This window comes from Chrysoperla carnea, chromosome 4, assembly GCF_905475395.1.
Source record: "Chrysoperla carnea chromosome 4, inChrCarn1.1, whole genome shotgun sequence".
In the NCBI taxonomy this organism is placed as follows: domain Eukaryota; kingdom Metazoa; phylum Arthropoda; class Insecta; order Neuroptera; family Chrysopidae; genus Chrysoperla; species Chrysoperla carnea.
The window spans coordinates 76350381-76375662 of NC_058340.1; the positions used below are offsets into that span (position 1 = coordinate 76350381).

The 25282-nt window shown below is 28.7% G+C and overlaps 1 protein-coding gene across 1 annotated transcript; it reads right to left on the bottom strand.

Annotated features, from left to right (window-relative positions):
- Positions 1-3566: 3566 nt before the first annotated feature.
- LOC123298954 (zinc finger protein 271-like) lies at positions 3567-4777 on the bottom strand. The gene is made up of 3 exons (XM_044881055.1): positions 4694-4777; positions 4469-4643; positions 3567-3931 (listed from the first exon to the last, which is right to left on the bottom strand). Exons 1-3 carry the CDS (start codon positions 4775-4777, stop codon positions 3567-3569), a joined length of 624 nt encoding a protein of 207 aa, XP_044736990.1.
- Positions 4778-25282: the final 20505 nt, after the last annotated feature.

A 25282-nucleotide genomic window follows, 5' to 3' on the forward strand; every position in this document is an offset into this window, starting at 1 on the left:
TTATTTTTTTTTAATACATTTAAATTGAGGCGGTGTGTTAGATATTAAAATTGAAATACGCGCCTCTTATAATTTTATGTAAACAATGTATACCTAGATGGCACATATGTAAACATTATAATATAGCAAGGAGAGTTCCAACATGTGTGTAAAAAGGTGACTGTAATGAATAAAACTAAATTGATTGTAATCGATCTTTTTTATTATATTAAATCATTCAACAAATTTATCTTTCAATAAACATAAATTTATCAGTCAGAACAGTTCTAGCTGTGATAAATAAATATAACCTAGATGCAGAACAGATGGATGTAAAAACAGCATTTTTATATGGAAAATTAGATGAATTAATTTATATGGAAATACCTGAGGGACTAGAAAATGGAGATAAAATTAAAAGAACCAAGGTATGTAAATTAAATAAATCATTATACGGTCTTAAAATTAGCCCTAAAAAGTGGAACAATAGATTTTCAGAAGTTGCTCGAAAACTAGGATTAGAAAATGATGTGAATGAACCTTGTTTGTACACATGGAGAAAAGAAGGTAAAATGGCTGTGCTAGCGCTGTATGTAGATGATATGATAGCAGCTAGTAATTATCCTGAAAAATTAGAAGAAATTAAAACAGTGTTAAAATCTGAGTTTGAAATGAAAATGTTGGGTGAGCCCAAAATGTTTCTTGGTATGAAAATAGAAAGAGATAGATCAAATCAAGAAATGTTAATTTCACAACCAGATTATATTGAAAAGATTCTAGAACGTTTCAATATGAAGGAATGCAAGCCACAAAACACTCCCATGGTCACTAGACAAGTGAAACATAGAAGTGAAAAAGGAAAAATAAAACAAAATGAAAATCAAGTCAGTTCCAAAGTAGATGCAAAACTCAAAGTACCTTATCGAGAAGCTATTGGGAGTCTATTATATTTAGCTGGCACCACTAGACCAGATATATCGTATGCGGTCAACTATTTATCTAGAAGACAATTAAATACTACTGAAGAAGACTGGGTAGAAGTCAAAAGAATTTTTAGATACCTTAGAGGAACTTCGAACGTAGGTTTAAGATTTAGAGGTCTTACAAATAATTTAGAAGCGGTAACAGATGCAAGTTTTAGAGACTGTGAAGAATCAACCTCAACCAGTGGGTATGTGATTCATCTATACGGTGATACGGTGGCTTGGAGAAGCCACAAGCAGAATTATCCATCCCTGTCAACTTGTCAAGCTGAATACTTGGCAATGAGCGAAGTATGTCAGGAAGTTATTTCATTAGATAAGGCAATTAGGGACATGGTAGGTAAAACAAATTATCCTGTTACAATTAGATGCGATAATAAATCGGCAGGAGCGTGTACTCAAAAAGAAGGTCATCATAAACTAAAAAGTTTTGATGATGATTTAGATGTAATTAAATCTAATTTAAATATTAGAGAAATTAAGGGTCAAAAGGTTCCTATGGCGGAAACACACGGTGATTTCATTAAGTCGTGTGTATCTAGAGGTCAGATAAAGGTAGAATGGGTACCTACAGATGAAAATATCGCTGATATAATGACAAAACCTCTACCTTCTAGTTCTCATGAAAAACATAGAGATAAAATTATGAATTTAATTTAATTTAATAAGATAGATTTAATTAAAATCTCTAATTTGTTTATTATATTTCAGAAAAACCCGCTAAACCAGAAGAAAAGAAATAGATGCTGCTGATTAGAAAAGTGCGCAGTGGAAAAAAAAAAAAAAAAAAAAAAAAAAAAAAAAAAAAAAATTATTATTATTATCACTAGAAAATAAGTTTATCATAGTTTATCACAGTATTTTCAAAAAGGGTTCGATATTGTTTTTTTTCTAAAAAGGTACAGAGTAATTAAGAAGTACCAAAGAACCTAAACTAATAAGTTTTTTTTTGTTTTTTTTTATGTTTAAGCTATCACACCAAATAGATAGTGTCTTATAAAATTAGAAGTAAATTTATAAGGAGATATTATTATTTTTTATTATTAGATGTAATCTTTAAGTACAAAATAAGATATTTTTGTTAAGAATAACTTAGATTTAAGAAAACGCAAAGGGAGGGAGTGTTGGAGAAGACTTTACGTTTTCTCATACTTGAGTAAGTGCGCTTGGCAGTGCGCACTATGTCATGGCGGCTTTGCACCCCTCCACTCGCTTTTTGGGACATATCCAACTCTGACTCGAGCAAGCAGACGAGCAACAAGTTCAATAGATATATGTATTTTTTGAATACACATAATTATTAAATAATAATTAATAAAGATATAGAAGACTATAATAATAAGTCAAGTGTTTAATTAATTAACGGAACCTATAATCTCCTCTCCTCAACAAAATTAAATATAAAGTCTAAAACATTGTAGCGGAGAAAATTGTAGCAACACAGTCCGCGTCGAAGAAGACGACATTTTCTTTGACGTCGATGAATTAGATTTTCCCTCCCAAGTGGTTCACTGGCAACGAAACACAACAAACATGACCACGAAGAAGAAGTTTAGCCAGAATCGGTCTCACCAACACTAAATGCAGAAATTAGAAGTAATTCTCCGGACGAACAACCAAAAACAAAAAAACGCAAGTGCACAGCAAAAAAAACAACGTGAAAATTAACATTGACATGTAAACATGAATAAAGTTGAACATTAAAGTACGTAAAACAATGTATGTTTAAAATACACCAAGAAAATAAAAAGTAAAATCAAGTACTCCTTTTCAAAATTTTAAAAAACTTACTTTCAGATTTTTTAGCAAGCTGTATTTCAAAAACGGTAAGTTTTACAAAAAAAATTGTTTAAATGAAAGTTGAAGCTAATTTTGAGTCAAACAACTTTTTCATTTACAATTTTACAAAAAAATCATTTTTTCTTAATGAAAACCGTGAAAAACAGTTTTTTTTGATACTTTAGCGCCACCTACTTTTTGTAATTTAACTCGTATGACGTTGCTCCATTTTTTATTTGAAAAACTTTTTTCTTAAACCAATAGATTCCGAGAAAAACGCAAATTTTTTTGGATTTTCTCAAAAACAGCGGAACGAAAAATTCTCAATTTTTTTTAAAGTTATTTACATGCCCCCCTAACGATCTATAACCTCAGCTCCACCATTGAAATTTTTTCCAGTCAAAATGCCAGATTTACTGTACCATATAACCTCATTTTTAATAAGACAATCCATAAAATGGGTGGTGAATATGATTATCAATTGTTTAAAAAATTCTTTGAAAATGGCAATCAATTGAAAAAAATATTTTTTAAATTTATACCTTTATTCTCGTTTTATTAAAACATTAAAAAATATATATTATAAATTTATATATCCAATACTCTCAAAATTAATCCTTACATTAAAAAATAAGAAATACTTTAAAGTTATTTTAGGCTGTTCTGCCATCTACATGAAAAAAAAAATCTTCCATAACGCCAAATCGTAAAAAACTAAACATTGTTTAGCCAGCGTCAAGCATCGTCATGAAAATACACCTTTAGATCATGAGAATCATACAACGGCAATTATATTTTTTTTACATATTTGTAAGTTTGTTCTTTTTACCAACTGTGAATACGTTTATGTCGAACTAAATGAGCTTTCTGAGTAAATTTTTTATTACAAACATCACATGGAAATGGCTTTTCTCCACTATGGATACGTTTATGTGTAACTAAACTATGTTGAGAAGTAAATGTTTTATTACAAACATCACATGAAAATGGTTTTGCCCCACTATGTGTTCGTTTATGTATAACTAAATTACAATGTTGAGTATAACTTTTATCACAAAAATCACATGAAAATGGTTTATCTCTGCTATGAATACGTTTATGTTCAACTAAAGAACTTTGCTGAGTAAATCTTTTATTACAAATATCACATGGAAATGATTTTTCTTCACTATGAATCCTTTTATGTCGAACTAAGTTAGGTTGATAAGTAAATGATTTATTACAGATATCACATGAAAATGGTTTTTCTCCAGAATGAAGCCGTTTGTGTTGAACTAAATAACTTTGCTGAGTAAATCTTTTATAACAAATGTCACATGAAAATGGTTTTTCTCCGCTATGAATTCGTTTATGTTGAACTAAATTACACTGTTGAGTATACCTTTTATTACAAATATCACATGAAAATGGTTTTTCTCCGCTATGAATTCGTTTATGTTGAACTAAATTACACTGTTGAGTATACCTTTTATTACAAATATCACATGGAAATGGTTTTTCTCCACTATGGATACGTTTATGTGTAACTAAACTATGTTGAGAAGTAAATGTTTTATTACAAATATCACATGGAAATGGTTTTTCTCCGGTATGCATTCTTTTATGTAGAACTAAATAGCTTGAGTCACTAAATGATTTATTACAAATATCACATGAAAATGATTTTTCTTCACTATGAATCCTTTTATGTCGAACTAAGTTAGGTTGATAAGTAAATGATTTCTTACAGATATCACATGAAAATGGTTTTTCTCCAGAATGAAGCCGTTTGTGTTGAATTAAATAACGTTGCTGAGTAAATTTTTTATTACAAATATCACATGAAAATTGTTTTTCTCCTAAAACAATTTCATCTAATATTTCACTTTTAATAATCAGTTCTATATGTAAGTCTTTTTCAAGCTTAATTTTTCGTAATTAATTGTGCACAATTTTTTATCATTTTCACTAACAGATTCATGTTTTACACTTATAATGTTATCACTAGCGTTGCTGCCTTCTTCTGGTTTTTCATTTTTAATTTGTCCAACTTCCATTTTACCTTTGTCATATATTCTTTCATTCTTTATCATGAATTCTGTATTAAATTCATTTTCAAGTTTAATATTTCCTTCATTGATAAAAAAATGATTACTTGTATTAACAAATGAATTATTTGCCATTTTGTTTTAAATTTAATATTAGGTATCTGTAATCAAACTTATCCATCCAAGGTTTTAGCATCAATTCCCGATTTAGACACCAAAGAAGGCACCATAGAATACATCGGTAAAACAGAAGCGAAAGTCAATGCTAATTTTTATCGCATGGCATTTAATGCCATCTCTGAAGATCAACGCGAACTAAATTAGTATAATCGTCAAAATAGATCTCATTATTATCTCATATAATAAGTTTCTTATCTTGAATACTAAGTTTATTGTCTTATAAAATTCAATCATAATAAGTTCTACGTAATTTTTAAAATTGAATTTTTAAAAAATTTTTTTTAAGTTACTTAAATATTATAAGTTTTCTAATGTCATGTAAATAGGATGAATATCATTTTCATACAAGCTCATATATTTTATAAATATTAAATTTTTATCTTTTATTTTGTGTGTTCAATTTTCAATAACTTCCTATTCCATTTTAGGCTTGAAATATAACTTGTATTAACCAAGAAAATTCATATTTTCAAAAATATGAATTTTCCTGAATTAAAGAAAAACTGTAAGTTTTTCGGTATCTCTGCAAATGGATTCACAATCTACTTAAAAAATGCTTGAAATCGTTTTTTTCTGATAATCTAAGATGATTTTTAAGAAAAAGTGCTTAAACTGAACTTTTACCGAAAGTGATAATAAGTTAACTTTTAAATCTATAAATTTCCTAAAACATTTACTTATACATTTTTTTCTTAAATTAATATTTATAATATATATTATAATAAGTTATAACGCGTTTAATGTCGCAACCTCCGGGTGCAAGATTAATACAAAAAGAAGTGTACATAGTGTAATGACAAAAATTGAATAAATATATGAACAAGTGAAAAGAAACAATTGACTGAGTTAATTGTTGAAATATCATGTATAGACAGTGTTGGTCACATCACACATACATACATGTCGCACATATATAACTGATATTCCCATATAATACATACCATAAATTTTAACAAAAAAGTTTTTCGTTTATATTAAATATGTTGTTATTCTGGAAGTCATGTGTTTATGTATATTATGAAAAATGTACAATCTGGTTTTTTCTCCAGAGCGAATAAATAAGTCAGAAAAACTCTTAAATAATTCTTATTACAGCCGCACATTTATATAAAAAAACTTTAAGAAGTCTTAGTAACTCTTTTAGTAAGTTTAATTAACTCTGAATAACTCTTCTGGAAGAGTTCGAAATCTTGGAATTACTCTGACCTTTTACGCCAAATCAAAAGTTATTCCGAGTTTATAAGATTTTTTCAAACTTTTTAAGAAAAAGTAAAAATTTAGAAACTGTCATTCGGACTTATTTTCAGTTTTGACTATGGAGTGTAGAGTAAAAGGAGAACCATCTCTGTATATAAAAAGTGTCCGTCGTAAAGCATTAAATAAGGAGTTGTTGTATCAAAAGTGTACATTTTAAAACATGTGCTCAAAGTAATAAGAGTAGGATAGAGAACTAAACAAGTTATTAGAGTAGGATAGAGAAACTTACATCAAACACCCTTTTGCTACACAAGCGCCATTATAGCCACTTTATTTAATGCTATTTTGTGGACACTTTTTTGGTCAAACAGTCATAAGAGATTATTCTCCTTTTACTCTACACTCCATAGTTTTGACAAAGAAATTTTCCCACAAGGTTATGTATGGGTAATATAGTAAATTATTAATATCTAAATAATAAAATATTATTGTTTCAATAGAAATCAAAGATCGTCAATCATCATCACTTGTCTTTACGTCGATTGGAAAAAAAATCTCCATAATTTTGTAATTGAACGTCTAAAAAAATTTAGATCGTTTAGAAAGTTTTTTTTTTCTTTCTTAATAAACTAATTACCGTCAAACGGTATTTAACTTCGACTTAAGTGAACCAACATTAACCATCAAACGATTGAAGTAGAAAAATAGGGGTCAGGTGTTAATGAGCGGCTAAGTAACTGGAGCTCTTTGACTACCTAATGTTATAAATCTCCTATGCTTCTCAGCTTGTTCCCAGCAAATGCACGTGGTTAAATATAGGAGAAGGCAAAAACGATGATATAACGTTCGGCCATGTTCCATAACTATGTTTAAAAACGAATACGAAAAGTGTATTTTGAAATACTCTTTGGTATTTTTATTTTCCAAATACTCTTTGGTATTTTTATGATGACGCTTGACAGTGAGTTTGAGAGCTCCGTATACTTAGCAGATAAAATTGTTATTTTTCACTCAAACTATTTCCATTCATTTGCGAATCGTTTGGGAGGATTTGGGAATATAATTTTTGAATTTGGGAATTATTTGTTTTCCTGTAATTTAATGATTCTTTTTTCAGCGTATAGTTAGCAGGTAGGAAATTAAATCCACTTAATTTTTATGTTATTTGAAAGGAAATCATTTGGGAATTACGATAAACACGGTTTCAGAGTTTGGGAATGTATAATTAATTAATTACACCTATTTTTTAGTTGATTGATAGGTTATGTTAATTAAACGTACACCTGAACCATTAATTGTTATATAGCAGTATGGCGCCAATATTCAAATATTACTGAATAATTTATTTTATAATTTATGTAAATGTTAAGTTTTATTTTCCCTTAAAACTGTTCTTATTCAATTAGGAATCGTTTGGGAAGATTTAGGAATATATTTTTATTATTTAGGACTGATTAGTTTTCATGTAATTAATTAGTTTTTCAAAGCGTATACTTAGAAGGTAAAAAATTAAATTTTCACCATTTTTACGTTTTTTGATAATAATTTACATGGAGACTAATCTAATTAATTTGGGAATCACATTAAACACGGTTTCCTCATTTGGGAAAGTATAATTAATTTATTAATTACATTTATTTTTTAGTTGATTTTTTATGGTTATATTAATGGCGGCAATATTCAAATGTTACTTCATTGACAATAATTTTGTTTTTTAATTTATGTAAATGTTTATTTGACATTAAAACTATTTTGGAATTTTATTATTTGGGACTGATTAATGTCAAAATATTCAATGGATATTTTCTATATGATCATTTGTATCATTTTTTATGTAGGTGCAGATTAATGCTTTATGCGAAACTACTTTCAAATTTTTCTTATTTTTATTAAAGATTAATAATTCGTCCAATAAAAGAAGTGTGAAGTGTGGATAGGAAGGAAAATTATTGATAGTCTAACTGTTTATTCTAATAAAGATAAATAAATTGATCATGAAATAAAAACTGCATTTGTATTGATAAAATTGTAAATAAAATATTTATTACCTTATAGTAAGTACAGGTACAAGCTAGCGTAGGAGGTATTTGAAATGTATTTAATTTGGTTTTCTTTTTGTACTATATAATTTCACATATTTGGTTGAGTTGGTTTGAGCATTTTACAGAGTTTTTAACTTGATATATACGTAAAACTCGAAAAATAAGTTGAATCGAGGAAAATGCTTCAAACGAAAAATGATATATTCATTATTCAAAGGTACACATCTTATACGGGTATTCAATTCGATCAAGTTTTCGGGTTAAATAAAAAATTCTGTCTGATCCATAACTTACAAGCATTAGCTGAGCACTTATTTTTTTTTTTTTTGTAAATAACCGAATAGTTAAGACAGAGTTTTAATTTTTTTGCGTGTTTCTCCATTCCAATTTGATCAAAAAATGGTTTTTATGGAAAAAGAAACCACTTTCATTGGATTTATTGGAAAATATTTTTCGAAGAGTGTCTTGATGCCGTAGAAACAATTATAAGTTATAATTATTTTGGGTAAAACTTTTCAGTCCGTTTTTTCGTTAACTATACTGTTTTCGGCAAATGTTTCGAACAAAAATGTTACATTTTTAACCATAAAAACTTTCTAATTTAAAGTGTTGTAGATTGAGCTTTTCATTGAACTTGAAATCTTAGGTCAAGTTTATAAATATTTGCGTAAGATGGGCGCATATTCACCCAAAATGTTTTGTTTGAAGCTTTTTTTATCGATAAAAGTTATTTATCGAGTTGCAAGTATATACTATAAACTCTTTATATGAAGCAGGGATCAGGCGTACTTGAGTTTGCGAAATTATATCAATTAAAAACGGGAATGCATTAAATACCATATATTATCTATGCCAATATAGTGATAATATATCGTATTTTCAAATGAAGTAACATTTGAATATTGCCGCCATTAATATAACCACAAAAAATCAACTAAAAAATAAATGTAATTAATAAATTAATTATACTTTCCCAAATGATGAAACCGTGTTTAATGTGATTCCCAAATTAATTAGATTAGACTCTATGTAAATTATTATCAAATAACGTAAAAATGGTGAAAATCGCTTTGAAAAACTAATTAATTACATGAAAACTAATCAGTCCTAGATAATAAAATTATATTCCTAAATCTTCCCAAACGATTCCCAATTGAATAAGAACAGTTTTAAGGGAAAATAAAACTTAACATTTACATAAATTATAAAATAAATTATTCAGTAATATTTGAATATTGGCGCCATACTGCTATATAACAATTAATGGTTCAGGTGTACGTTTAATTAACATAACCTATCAATCAACTAAAAAATAGGTGTAATTAATTAATTATACATTCCTAAACTCTGAAACCGTGTTTATCGTAATTCCCAAATGATTTCCTTTCAAATAACATAAAAATTAAGTGGATTTAATTTCCTACCTGCTAACTATACGCTGAAAAAAGAATCATTAAATTACAGGAAAACAAATAATTCCCAAATTCAAAAATTATATTCCCAAATCCTCCCAAACGATTCCCAAATGAATGGAAATAGTTTGAGTGAAAAATAACAATTTTATCTGCTAACTATACGGAGCTTTACTGATATAGTCTCTGTAATAAAGGTTATTGCAACAAAATGAACTTCGGTCATCTTTCCAGTTATGTTTATTTATTAGTTCACTTTTTAACCAATATAGTGAAGCGCGAAATTTAAATATTTAAAAAGTAAAAAAAAAAATACATAATAATTATACATAATTAAAAATTATATAAACTTCAATAAATAATATATTTATGCAAACTTGTATCTAAATATTTTTTCGGAAATTATCGAATAAAAAATAAATTTATTTTTAAATTTCAATAATTTTTGCTAATAATTTTTTGTTTATATATTTTTTTAATATTATAAATCTTTTCGAATGCAACGTAATATCATTAACTTAGATAATTTTTCTTTTGGGTGTCCTTTCTTTAATTCAAGTTTCAAAAATGTCAGGTATTCATCCTGAATTACATTCTAAATTAAAACAATTTTCTAAGTTTAATTCTATTTAAAAATTGGGTTCAAGTGATGAATTAGCGATTCCTTTTCTTGAAGAAATTGGATTAATTCCATCGTGTAAGTCAACGGCACCTGTATGTTGTGATCAAAGAGCATAGGATAGAGGAGAAGCAGCCCATATGAGCTAATGTAAAATCGTAGTATACGAGTTTCAGCGCCTCTACCGAGTCAGGCTTTCAAACTTAATAGTTAATAGTCACCCCCGCAAAGTAGTTAAACTTAATAGCCATACCCGCAAAGGCCTACAAACTTAATAGTTGATCGCCTCAGACTCCAGATGTCACTTATAATTATACTTCTGCTTCTTGTCTATCCTATAGTCTTTGGTTGTGGTCTTCCTATGCTTGTTGAGGCTTCTCGGCAACATAAACTCAATTGGATATGGCGATGCTCTTTAAAAAGATCAAAATAGAAAGGTAGTAAATCCTGCCGCAAATCAATTAATCCATTGTGGGTTACTGCTGCTAATATTGATGAAAATAAATGCACTCACATATAAATTGAATTCGTTTTATTTCAAACATAAAATATATTCTGTTGCAATAAGTGATTATTAATATTTAATACACAATAAATTTTGATGTAATTTATGAGTACAACCTGTATGGCGTCTCATCATGAAGTATATCCCAAAGAGTATAGGGTAGAGAAGAAGCAGGAATATAATTTTAAGTGACATCTGGAGTCTGTGGCGATCAACTATTAAGTTTGTAGGCCTTTGCGGGTATGACTATTAAGTTTAACTACTTTGCGGGGGCGACTATTATCTATTAAGTTTAAAAGCCTTACTCGGTAGAGGCGCTGAAACTCGTATACTACGATTTTACATTAGCTCATATGGGCTGCTTCTCCTCTACCCTATGCTCTTTGGTATATCCTTTTTGCGCGCTTCTACTGAATCTAACGAACGTATCCGAACCAATCAACGAAGTTGTGCGAGCACTTTAGTACTTTATACAAATCATGTGCGCCTCCGTCGAAGTAGGTGGCGTACTCGTAATAATATTCTGTTTCGTTAATCAGATGCGGGTTAATGATGCTTTTGAAGACTTAGTTAACTATCATCGCGACCGCGGGGACAGTGAGTTAAGTAAAAGTACAATTATTGATTATTACAGTTATTGTCGAGCAGTAGTTGAAATAATTATTTCGCACAGTAATCTGGTACTGGGGGGGGGGCAAGGTAAAACTGTCTAGATTGATGAAACGTTCCTTACTAAACGTAAGTACAATTGCGGACATATTACCGACGTGTTACAATCGCGGACGTGTTACTACGACCGTTCTTGGATTATATTAGTAAGGAGGATAAATGTGGTTTGTTTTTTAAAGTCAACGCGAAAAGTAAGGAGGAACTGTCGTCATACATAAAAAAATATGTTGATTTTTCAACTTCGCGAATATGTACGGACAGCGTAAAACAGTACGTTCATTTGCGAACCAACCATAGTATTGGAGAATTCGTTGACAAATCAAATCCTTTAAACACCATAAATAATTTGGAGAACCAGAACAAATTATTGAAAACATCAATAAAATGTCGTAAAACTCCGAAATTACTACATCAATATATGGCTCCGTATTCTTACAGAAATGTAAGAAGTATCTGGAAGAATTATTCGGTTGGGGGGTCCAAATTCATGCAGTTTCTACTTGATATTAAAAAAATATATCCGGGAATAATTGATGGAAGCTTGAAAAAAGAATTGACACTAAAAGAAATAGATTCATCTCCTTTTTTTCAACTGAGAAAGAACAATTTCTGCCTCTTTTAAAGAAACATCGATCAGAAGGATGGAAGATCAGGCGGATGATATTAATAATGCCATAGAAAAAGACGATTCTGATTCTGATTTTTCCCTAGAAGATGATGTCTATTAAGACTTAATTGCACCCACCAAAGTCTTAACACAAACAAAAAGGGTTTGGAATCATTAAATACTTCGGAATTGGTGAGCCGAAGAGGCCTTTTTTGTTCTTGACGAAGTGCTACGGGCAATACCTTCTCGCGGTGCGTTTTGAGCGTAAAATGTTAAAAATAGATTTTTATAACCAAAATTTATTTTTGATTATAAAAATCTAAAAATAGCTTTTTATGGTCAAAATTGTCCAAAAACTCTTTTTAAAACAATTGGGTTGTAACTTTAAAAATATCATGAAAAAATAGAAAAAAATTTTTTTTTTCAACAACGTAATTATCAAGACATAAGAGGGTCTTGATAAAAAGGGACCCGAAGAAATCCTAAGAATTTACATAGGTAAAAGCAAGAGCTAAAAATCCGCAGACCTGTGCTAACTAGACCCCATTTAAGGCATGGCAAACCAGTAGATCAGTGAATGAACGCAATCACAAGGTAAATGCAAGGCCCTGATAAAAAAGTTGAATTCAATTCGAATTCAAATTTTCTAATCTATTCGCTTTGATTTCGAGTTCAAAGGGAATTGAAATTCAAATCGAAATGAATTCGAAAATTCGCATAAGATTTTTTTTTGTTTTTAAAATTACAATTTAGTGGATTGAATTCGAATTGGCCCAGTTTAAACATATTGAATAATTTAGTTCATTTTAAAATTTGTTTATGCAACACCAATTACATGTTTGGTGTAATATTTTATAACTTTCTGCAGTAGCATCAAAAATTGAAAATGTCTAGTTTTCTGCTTTCACGTTTAGATGGCACAATTTACATAATTATTAAATAAAATTAAATTTTAGGCATTTTAAGAAAAGCTATGTTAGAGATAATATATACACGTATCTAACCAACAAAATAGCGTCAAAAATGGCTTTTTTCAGAAATTTTATCATTTTTATTTTATATTCGCAAGAGGAGAAATTTGTTGGGTTTGTAGTAAAGCTTCAAAAGTAAACCTCATATTTTTATAGGAGTATTCGCACCAGCCCCCTCGAGTTATAGATATATATTTACATACATATGGTAAAACAGTCCATTTGATTGTAACTAAAAAATATTTGAGTGATTTTAATGAAACTAATACCAAAAGTAGGTTTTAATACTTACAACTTTCAATTAAAATTTTAGCCAAATCCGCACAAATAGTTCAGCCAAAATTTTAAATTTAGTAAATTTTTTTTAATGGCTGCTATTTTATGCCATTTTTTACAACGGAGTAGCATTTTTTATTATCTTTCGATTTCATAATAGGTATATCCGTAATCTATAAAAAATTATTTTCTCCTTAACCCATTTTTTTTGAAAAAAAGAAAATTTATCATTTTTTGAAAATAATTGTTTGATGGTTGTATTGACTGGCATTTTGTATACCATGTATATATGAAATATACATAATATATTAAGTTTCGAAGAGAATATCATCTTATTAGTCCATTTTCGGTTGTCCGTCCGTCCGTCTGTGAACACGATAACTCAAAAACGAAAAAAAATATCAAGCTGAAATTTTTACAGCGCACTCAGGATGTAAAAAGTGAGGTCGAGTTCGTAAATGAGCAACATAGGTCAATTGGGTCTTGGGTTCGTAGGACCCGTCTTGTAAATCGTTAGAGATAGAACAAAAGTTTAAATATAAAAAATGTTCCTTATAAAAAAATAAAGAACTTTTTTTTAAACATTTTCTTGTAATTATCACTGTTTACTCACGAGGGCACACATTAGATGCAAATTTTATAGTATGTATTAATATGGGATTATCAGTCATGTATGTGTGACATGTATAGGTATATGCGTTATGTGATAGAGTAATCAACACTGTCTATACATGGTATTTCAACAATTAACTCAGTCAATTGTTTGTTTTCACTTAAAAATTTTTAGTTTTAACCCCCGCGCTATTGGGGTGAAGAAACCTAAGGCATGTAAGGTAGTTTTTAATGTTGCTGATATCGTGTTTATGGAAGAGATTTTTCAATTTTCAGATTTTTTCCCTCTTTTTTAGTTCAAATTAAAAAGTCGTTGAAAATCACCATTTTTTTGCTATTAAATCTTCTTTTAGGTTTTTAAAAAGGTTTTTTTTTGTGTCTTTGATATTGAATCTAGTACCAATACATTTAAATCATAGCTTGTTCCTATTTCTTACTACGAACAACAAACTTGGCGCATGAGCGGTTAATGCAGTGTCATTTCATGCCAATAAATGGTACAAAAAATTTAAGGGGTCTAATTTTTTAAAATAAACAAAGGGGGGGGGAGTGAAAGTTGTATGAATTTGATCATAAATTCGAGATCAAAGACTATACATAAACGCTTACATGCCTTGAAAAGGCTTAGATTTTCAAAAAAATGGTAACTTTTTTAGGGGGTGTAAATGTGGGCTGAAAGAGGGCGAAGAGTAACAAATTTAACACTTCGACTGAAATTTCAAGATCAGCAACCCAAAAACTCTCTTATACGGTGGAAGGGGGGGGTGGATAGTGTAAAATATCATTAAAATCTTTTAAAAGGTATTTATTCTTTACACCCCTTTCCCCAATAGCACGGAGGTTAAAACTCAAAATTTCCGCTTTAAACCATTTATACCTTTTCTAAGAATAACTTTTTTAGCCAAAGCAAAAAACTGCCAGTCAATACACCCAGCAAAAAATTATTTTCAAAAAATGATAAATTTTCGGTTTTTCGCAAAAATATGGATCAAGGAGTCATTTTACGGATATGCAACCTATTATGAAATCGAATGATAATAAAATGTTCTATAATTTTAAAAAATTCAACTCCGTAGGACAAAATGTAAATAAATTTAAAATTTTGGCTGAACTATTTGGCGGATTTTTAACTAAAAGTTGTAAGTATTAAAACCTAATTTTGGTGATAGTTTCATTAAAATCTGTCAAATATTTTTCAAGCTTCAATCAAATGAACTGTTTAATCATATGTATGTATACATATATCTATAACTTGGGGGAGGGGGGCAAAACTTCCTCAAAAAAATATGAGGTGTAGTTTTGAATCTTTACAACAAACCCACCAAATTTGGATATGGACCGTGTTCTTCCCTTGCGAATATAAAATAAAAATGATAAAATTTCTGAAAAAAAAGCCATTTTTGATGCCATTTTGTTGGTTAGACATTTTGCACCACTCCGGGAAAGTAACAAAATCCAAAAAAAAAACTTATTTTTATGTGAAAAGTAAAACCCCAAAGTTTTGCTGCCCGAACTTTTAATCTACACATGTCGTAATTTTATTCAAATAATATAATTATCTATTTGTCATTTACAATGATAAAATGTCGCAGTATATTGTCATTTTAGATCATTTCACAAAATTTTTTCGTTAAATTTTATAAGAAACAAGGGAAAGCAAACAATTGATTGAGGTAATTGTTAAAATACTCTGTATACACAGAGTTGAATATCAGTGCCTGCATTATTTTTATAAATTAAAAAACCAACCTAGTTATAGCAGTTTGAAGAATTTTCTAAAAAAAATATTTTTGTTTTAGAAATTCTTTTGCAAGACTTCAATCAATTCTATCTTTTATAGTTTTGGAGAAACTATAAGACATCAAAATTTTGCACCCTTACGGAATAACAATGATATTTACACGGATAATCAAACATTATTTTAGAATTTTGATAAGCTCTAAAATATAATTTGAAGACCCGTTTTTTCAGCTTTTACAATGGCCTTTTTGGAGTTTTTCCGAACATGAAAATGTTAATATCTCGAAAACGAAGAAGTTTAAGAAAAAATCACAAAGCCTTTTTGACGTTAAATAACCCATGGAATCAAGAATAACTTTTACTTGATTCAAAAAAATTTCATTTAACTGTTTTTTTGGAGGGTGGGGGTGTGTATATAAAACTTGGACCAAAAGGGTTTCTGGCAAGATTCACAATATTAATCTATAAGCTTTTCTAATCAAGAATCAATTGACAAAATGTGGTACTCATATTTTACACACTCAACCATATCCACCGCCTGTTCTAAATTAATAATACTTGATATACATACATACAGCTCAGGTATAAAAATTCAAAAATGAAAAAATATAGTTTGTATGGTAAAAATATATTATTACCATGTAGAATTATTACTTTATAAATTACAGGGTGGTCCCATCATACAAAGAATACTCAAAAAGTACATAAATTTATTTGCCGTATTTTCTTATAGTGTTTTACTTTAAGTAAATTCTTGGATAACACAGTAAACGTAAAGGCCAAAAACCCGCGGACACACACTAACACGATCCAATTAAAGGCATGGGCAACCCGTAAATCACACGATAAAAGCATTCACAGGGTGGGCGCACCAGTCTGAAGTTCGTTTACTCTGTTATTGCAATAATCCTGTTATTCGCGGGTTGACCATACCTTTAATGGGATCGTGTTAGCACAGTTTTCTGTGTCATCTTCGTTCATCGTGATCTTCGGCTAATTTTAACTGTAGTCTTTTTCAAAAGATTGGAAGTTATTACGACAATATATCTTGTTATTGTTCAAAATTTAATTTAAAAAAAAATTATTACTTTATTTATTTTCCACACACTCTAATGCATACACCCCCGGCTAAATAGTTAACAGTCACACTGTTCTCACCAGCATAATATGGCATCGGATTTATCAAGTCATTATTGGATAGTATATTGATGTATATTTCGGAAAACGCCATAAATGCTGTGACAATTGTTTCGATCGATTAGGTCAAATATATTATTTACATAAAAAAAAATTAAAACATTAAATTACATTTGGTTTCATTGATTTTACTTGTGTCGTGTTAAATGCAACTTGTATATAATGTGTCAGATAGAGAATTCTGGCTGGAAGCGGTCTCCAACATCTCTTAGGAAATACCAGAACGGAACATGATTGGATTTGGATATAATATTCTTATTATAGTAAAATCTAATCGTTTCCTTACATGTTTTATTATTTTACATAAGAAAGAAAGTGTTCCACAGAAAGCTGTAATTAGGGAGCTGGCTACGGCTTTGTGGTGTGATATTTAAAGTACTCGATTTTGAGAAAACATCGGTATTTCTAACCGATGCATTGAAAAATGCCGATGAATAGTCTCGACGTATTGCATTCAAGAAAACATCGATGTATTTACTTAGTGGACACTCCTAGTTATGATTCTTTCAAAAATATTCCTAGTCTATTCTAATAAATTGTAAATTAATGTTTACTTCAAAATACAGGTGTGTTCAATAAGATTTTACCAAGTAGCTGAGAGACATTTTGTTCAAAATGGCAGAAACACATTGTTGAACAAGATGTTAACATTTAAATGGGGAAGACATGTATTATTTTAAGCAGTAAATTAATATTTTATTTTTAATAGCAACTTGTATTAACATAATTTTTATTTTTATACTATATTAACTGTATGGTTTGGAGATCTATTTTTTAACATTCCTTCTACACGTTTTCCCCCATTTCAGTGGTAACCGTTTTGCACAATGTGCTTCTTCCATTTATGTGGAAAAATTTTTTTGACCATATATCTCACATTTACATGTTAAAATTGTATTGAACAACACTGTGCAACGAAATAAACATTTCTTTCATATTTTTACCAAAAAATCTATTTAACCAAAAGCTAGCAGGTAGAAAATAGTATTTGTTGTAAGTACAGTTTTTTTAATAAATGTGTACGAATACTTACGTTCATTCAATATATGTTTATGTATATGTGAAATTTTTGTGATGTGAAGGTATTCAACAAAATTTTTAATGTAAGTAAATTATATTCAGATTTTCAAAATATTTTAATAATTATATTATAATATAATTTTAAATTAAAACAAAAATCTTTTTTAAAAATACCTGAATAATTTTGAATTCTACTTGTGAACAATATAAAAATATTCTTTATATATTCCTTTTTATTTTTAATTATCCGTTTATTCAAAATTAACTGCAAGCAGCTTAACTGAGCGATTGAATTGAACTTGCTTTTACTTGAATGGGATGCCGATAATACCATAAAAATTGTAAAATCGTTTATTAAATAGTTGATTGAGAATTTTATTTTTATACCTAGAATACAATGAAAATCAGTCGCTTTAATACTAAATTTTTTAATGTAACAATATAGTCTAGTCATTCTGTTTTGAGCGAAATATTAATTTTCCGTAACCAATATACAGGAAACCGAGACATATAAAAATGGAAATTTTTCTGGAGAATTCAATGCTCTATTTTTCTATAAACTGGCATTAGGGGCTCTTGCAGAAATGCAGCCGAAGTTGGTAAAACCGGGTTACTTAGTTAAAAAAAAAGGATTTGTTTCAAAACAGTTCCGTACAAGTAATTGTTAAATAAATTAATTTAAAAAATATCGTTAAAAATGGGATTTTTAGAAACGCGCGCACCTCTTTGAAAAAAAAATTTATACGAAACTTGGTGAAAATTTAGCTCTGAATAAGCCAAAGAAGAACGCTTTTGAAAATTTGAAAATTATTCAAAAGTTTTTGGAAAATCGATAAAAAAAAAAAGTTTTTTAAAATCCAATTAAATCACATCCTCGTGCGTTTTCATAAATGTTTCTTCGCTTAAAATTTTCTTACTTAGTTGCAGTAACGTATGTGAAATGTCCGTTCTTTTTTTTTTTCAAAAAGTCCGTTTTCTTCTTTTATAAAATTGTTTTGTACGACCATGAAAAGGCCTTACAAAACAATTTTTGAAAGGCCATGCTATAGCTGGGACTTTTCAAATTTTCAAATATAAAACAATACGTTCGACTAGTGTATATAATATATTAGGCTGCGACACAACGCCCTCTTTCTTTAAACAAGTTACGGCGACCTCGCACAGTTATTGCTGAAGTCGGATACGAAATAATTTCAATTTTGTATTCTAAAAAATGCATCGGTGTCTCTGAGTGATGATTTGTCCAGTTTAAAGTTCACTTTTTTTTATTTATTATTTATTTATTTTTTTTTTTATATAAATAATTTATTTAACAATTTTTTGACATCGGCCTGGACTAGATCGATCCGAAATAAATATTTAAAAAATTTTTGTACGAAATTTTGTTACAAAGCCTATTTTTTCAAACTAAATAAACCGGATTGCACCAACTTTGGTCGACATTTTTTATTATAATTCTTTAAGGCCCTTTTACACTAGTGTAATTAAGATTTTTTCCGTCCAAATTATATAAATTAATAACACTGAGCGACTTGGTGAAAATATTAGTTGGCAGTGTAAGTAACATAAAACAAAGGGCTTGCTTGAACCGTTACAAATGTCTGTTTTAAATTGGTCTATTTATGTATATTGTTTACTAAACCGCTTAAAATCTAGAAAAACCGAAAATCAGGATTTTTCGTCCCATAGCTCAAAAACGAAAAGAGATTTTAAGCTGAAATTTATAGCGTGTTCAGGAAAGAGTGTTAATACGTAAATAATCAACATAGTTCAATTGGGTTTTGGATTCGTAGCACCCATCTTGTATAGCGTTAGAGACAAAACAAAAGTTGAAATATAAAAAGTGTTTCCTATAAAAAAAATTAGCAACTTTTGTTTGAAACATTTTTTCCTAAACATCACTCGTGAGGCCGAAAATTAGGTTAGAAAGACTATCTTTAATTATTTTCTGTTTACTTATTATGGCAACTTCAAAAGCTCAACCTTGGTCAATTTGTACATTTTAAAGTTATTTTTACAATACCTAACAACTGGGAAGATGCATTTTACAATATTTTTCGAAGACTTACATTTTCCCATTTTTTGGACTTTAATTAATCATTATAAGTAAGTTTCTTTCGTCTTTGGCCAAATTTTATATATAAACTTTTTAAATTTTTACGACGTTTCAAGCCATGCAACCGGACCTTGCAACCTATACGGTTTGGAAAATCAATAGCTTACTCATTGGGTTAGAACTATCGATAAAATGTGGTGTCAGCTTTGCTCAAATTTTGAGAAAACTTTTGTCACCCCTACCATTACATGACATTGTAATTGCTTTTTATCTCTTTTTTATATATAAAATACATGTATACTTGATACAATATCAGTAATGTATGCATATTATATAATGTTTCTAACATAATTTTCGCCCTCACAGGTGAACAGTGATGTTTACGAAAAAATGTTTCAAACAAAAGTAGTTTTTGATAGGGAACACTTTTTATATTGAAAGTTTTGTTCTATCTCTGACGGTTTATAATATGGGTCCTACGAATCCAAGACCCAATTGACTTATTTAAGAACTCACATTCATTTTTTACGTCCTGAACACACTATAAAAATTTCAGCTAGACATTTTTTTTCGTTCATGAGTTATCGTGTTTACGGACGAAAAATAGTTTTTTCGGTTCTACTGGATTTTAAAATATCTAATAAAAATTATAAAAATTATTTTTCAGTTTCATAAAAATTCATGCTTATTCTGTAATACAAATGAAACACTCACCATGTTTCATAAAAATTGAATGTTTTTTGCGCGAGAAAAAATAAAATCGAAAAAACAATTTTTCGCGATCATAAAATTTGAGGTTATGTTGAAAAAAGTTCCGTACAAAAATTTTTCAATTTTTTATTATCTCGAAGTTTCTTGCTGAACATTTTTCCATAGGAAGTCATTTTTTCCCTTAAATCGTACAAAAACTATTTGAACCCCTGAAATCGGCCCTCATTTCACAATTTCCAAGGTTCTCGAGTTTAATTGTTTTTTACTATGTTACTTACACCCCAAACTAACATTTCCACCAAGTCGCTGCCTGTTAGTAATTTATTTGTCTAAAAACCTAACTACACTAGCCTATTTAATGTCAAAAAAATAGGGCATTACGAAAAATTTCCGATTTTTTACATCTCTTAGTTTCCTATATATTGATCTTAAAAATTGTAAACAGGCTTGACGAAAACGGCACTTTGTTTTGGTAAACCGTACTATATACAGAGTGTTTTTTAAGTTGACATATGCTTGAAACGTAAAAATAAATTTTATCGATAAAAATGCATAATTTTTTTTTTTTTGTATCAAAATAGTTATTTCGTATATTTGTTTCTGCCATATCTAGGCGCTCTTCGCCAAACATTTGTGCCTTTGAAACTAATATTTTTCGTTTAAAGCATTTTCTTCGATTAAATTTATTTATCGAGTTTCAAGCATATGCCAACTTAAAGAAGACACCCCCCGTAATTATACAACCAAATTATTAAGTAAAAAAAATTTTACCTAAATGTCACAAGTAGTAGGGAAATGCGGATTCAAGAATATTTTGGACTTTGGACCTAGAAGGTCATTGAACTGCATTGCCTGGTAAGAGAGAGAGAGGTGATTGAACTGCATTGTCTGGTGAATGTCTAGTAAGAGAGAGGTCATTGAACTGCATTGGATGCATTTTTTGGGAAAGTGCATTGCCCGAAGGGTCATTGCATTGTTTACTTTTGGGAGTGCACTTTTGGGGATTCACCGGCAAGGTGTTTCAACAATGGTAAACTTCAACAATTAATTCAACAATGAAAACCTTCTTGCTCCGACGATGTTGACTGACTGATGTATGTTGGTATGATGTGAGTGTAGAAATAGATGTTTAAAAATTAGGCAGTGGTTGGATTCGAACGCTGGTTTCCTGGGTGCGAGTCTGAACACTTAACCACTAGACCACAGCGACTTGTGTAGAGAATAGCAAAATTGATCAATACATGAAAACTATCAAAACTGGTTTTTTTTCAATTATAATATGAATATAATTATTTTGATAAGATTAATAAACTTTGCACCTGAAAATAGTGAAGGACATTGTAAAAAAAATCTTTAATTTATTCTATTCTATTTTCAATAGATTGATAAACTTTCCACCTAAAAAAAATATTAGATGTGAATATCATTGTGAAAAAAATCTTTTAATTTATATAGATATTTTATTTTTAATAGTATACAAATTTATTTCACTGTATAATATTTAATATCAATTGCTCGTCCATACTGTATAGCAGTAATTAATCCATCATGCAAATACTTCTCTAAACTAGACATCCTTAAAATTCTTCAACCTAAAAAAATATTTGATGTTAAGCTCATTTTAAAAAAAATCTTCAATACATCTATATATATATATATATATATATATATATATATATATATATATATATATATATATATATATATATACATATACATCTATATATATATATATATATAAAATATATATATATATATATATATATATATATAGATGTATTGAAGATTTTTTTTTAAATGAGCTTAACATCAAATATTTTTTTAGGTTGAAGAATTTTAAGGATGTCTAGTTTAGAGAAGTATTTGCATGATGGATTAATTACTGCTATACAGTATGGACGAGCAATTGATATTAAATATTATACAGTGAAATAAATTTGTATACTATTAAAAATAAAATATCTATATAAATTAAAAGATTTTTTTCACAATGATATTCACATCTAATATTTTTTTTAGGTGGAAAGTTTATCAATCTATTGAAAATAGAATAGAATAAATTAAAGATTTTTTTTACAATGTCCTTCACTATTTTCAGGTGCAAAGTTTATTAATCTTATCAAAATAATTATATTCATATTATAATTGAAAAAAAACCAGTTTTGATAGTTTTCATGTATTGATCAATTTTGCTATTCTCACCCAAAAAATCTGCCTATATTAAAAAGTGGAAACGATTTGGCTTCCATCCACAGATAAAGAAAAATGAAAAAGATAATTTTGAAGAGAAGCCGTAAAAATACAGGTGAGAAGCATTTCTAATCATGTTTTATTTAAGCATTGCAATTTTTTACACTATGCGCTTTAATTAAAGATCTTCCATCACACCGTTCTCCTTCACCGCCGCCGAAAATATTTAATGATGGAACATCACCATCAACATCTAGAGCTAATGATGAAGATTCTCATCCAAGCTGCACACCCATCCCTCCATCAGAAGAAAGCAATAACTGGATTGCCATAACGTGCTTCAATAACAGAGTATTTGCAGGAAGATTGGACAACAACGAAAATAGTAAGAATCTTAAAACTTTTTTTAAGCAGAAGGCAACATTAGTTCTTAATAAAATTATGGAGTACTTATCATTACATAACTCAATTAAAATTTTACTGGGTTTAAAATGTGATTTCATAATCAAAAAAGGCGATGCAGAAGTTACCGATAATTTTCACTTTGTGTTAAAACTTGTACGTTACGATCTTGCCTCTGATTTTAACACATGGTATAATGATTCATTTACAAATCTTGAAACTCGCTTGGAATATTTTCAACAAAGAGGGTCGGGTGCTGCTTTAGATAAAATTTTATGTTTAGAATTAAATATTGCAAAATTCGATCCTATGAAAGGAGGGAGTTATATTGCACTCCCCCAAAAAATTATTCATAAAAAAGCTTGCATCAACATTAAAAATAATGATGATTTCTGCTTCGCCTATTGTTTAATAGCACATTTTAAGCAACCACTTAAAAATCTTCATATTGCTGCAAAATATCTACCAGATTTTAATAATTGCTGTATATTTGATGATTTTAATCCTTTAAATAATAACAACCAAAATTTGCATCAAATATATGATTTTAGGGGTGTTGAATTTCCTATGAAAATAAAAGATATCCCCAAAATTGAAAAAAACAATGACTTTTCGGTAAATGTTTATGGGTTATCAGATTCGGGTCTTGTAAATGGTCCATATAAATTTATTAATGATCAGTGATGATACTAAATTTCATTATTGTTTAATTACAAATTTATCAAGACTCTGTTCATCTCAAAAGTCAAATCATGGGAGTGCAAAATTCTTCTGTGATAGATGTCTTCAACATTTCAATGAGAGACAAAAATATAATGAACATATGCGTTAAATGCGTATACATTAAAGCAGAAAAAAAACTCTTTCTTCTGAGGATGATGAGCGTGTGGTTTTAGAAAATAAAATTAACACATTAGCTTTAGGTCATAAGGAGATAAATAATTTGTAATATATATTTGTAAATAAAAAAAACACTTAATTAAAAAAATATTTTATTTATTTATAGCGACATTTCATTTTGTTATAATAAATCCTTTTGGGGTATCCATTGAGAATCCTTGAACCCCAACCATTTTACAAGCACCATATTTTTCCTCCTTTTTAAAATTTTTTCAACTAAATATATATCTGGATAATTTGTTTTCAATAATTCATATTGGTAGAATGATGGTAATATTGGATTTCCTTTCAAGTCTTCCAATAGATATGTATATGGATGTGATGATTGTACTTTTGCAATCTTGAAAACTTCCATTGTCCAATTGGGCGTATATTTCTTTTCAAATATGTGTTTGTATTTGGATATACGTACAAAATCACCAAGTGATCAATCTTTTAGACAGTTTGCGAAACAATAAACAGGCATAACTGACAGAGTGTACTTAATTTAAGATAATTTCTATAATTTAACTATAATTTCAACTAGGTATTTATAGTATACATACTATAATTGCGATCAGGTTATTCCCAGTGGGTTATTCCCATATAGCATATAGTAAATATACTTGATACTGACAATAAAAAGATCTATCTTAATTAATATTGAATATATATTAAAATATAAAAAAAAATTTGGTAAACAATTTTGAAATTAATTTTAAATTAAATTGAGTCTAAACTTAGAAATAGAAATATTAATGATAGAATCCAAAATTTGTTATAATTTTTCGTATATGTGTATATGTCGTCTTGAGTCGTCCAAAATTAGTTCAACAGCTGAAAATACATATTGATGCAATGACTCTTTAATTTTTCACTAATATTTATGATTTGGATCATACTTATTGATAAATGTCTATAGTAATTTGGATTATATAAATGGTTAAAAGATCGGCGTAATATGCATAATTTTGAATAATATCAATTTTATTTTATTTATTATAGGAGTAATCAAAAATTTGTGATAGCTATCTTTACCCGTCTGTGGTCCGTCTCATCCAAAATTTGTCAAATTATTGAAAATATGCGCAATGGTGTAATGATTTTTAAATGTTTCAGTAATATTTATAATTTTATTTCATATTAATGGACGAATCTTTAATGTTTGTATATATTTATTAATTTCGATTATGTAAATTGTTAATACTAAACCGTAAAATGCTCCTTTG

What these genes read in the sequence shown, in the direction of transcription:
- LOC123298954 (XM_044881055.1), bottom strand. Translation starts at nt 4,777, where the DNA reads ATGGAAGTTGGACAAATTAAAAATGAAAAACCAGAAGAAGGCAGCAAC. An exon ending in TAAGTGTAAAACATGAATCT is followed by an intron (nt 4,644 to 4,693) that starts GTTAGTGAAAAT and finishes CGAAAAATTAAG; the next exon opens with CTTGAAAAAGACTTACATAT. An exon ending in ACCATTTTCATGTGATATCT is followed by an intron (nt 3,932 to 4,468) that starts GTAAGAAATCAT and finishes AACCTAACTTAG; the next exon opens with TTCGACATAAAAGGATTCAT.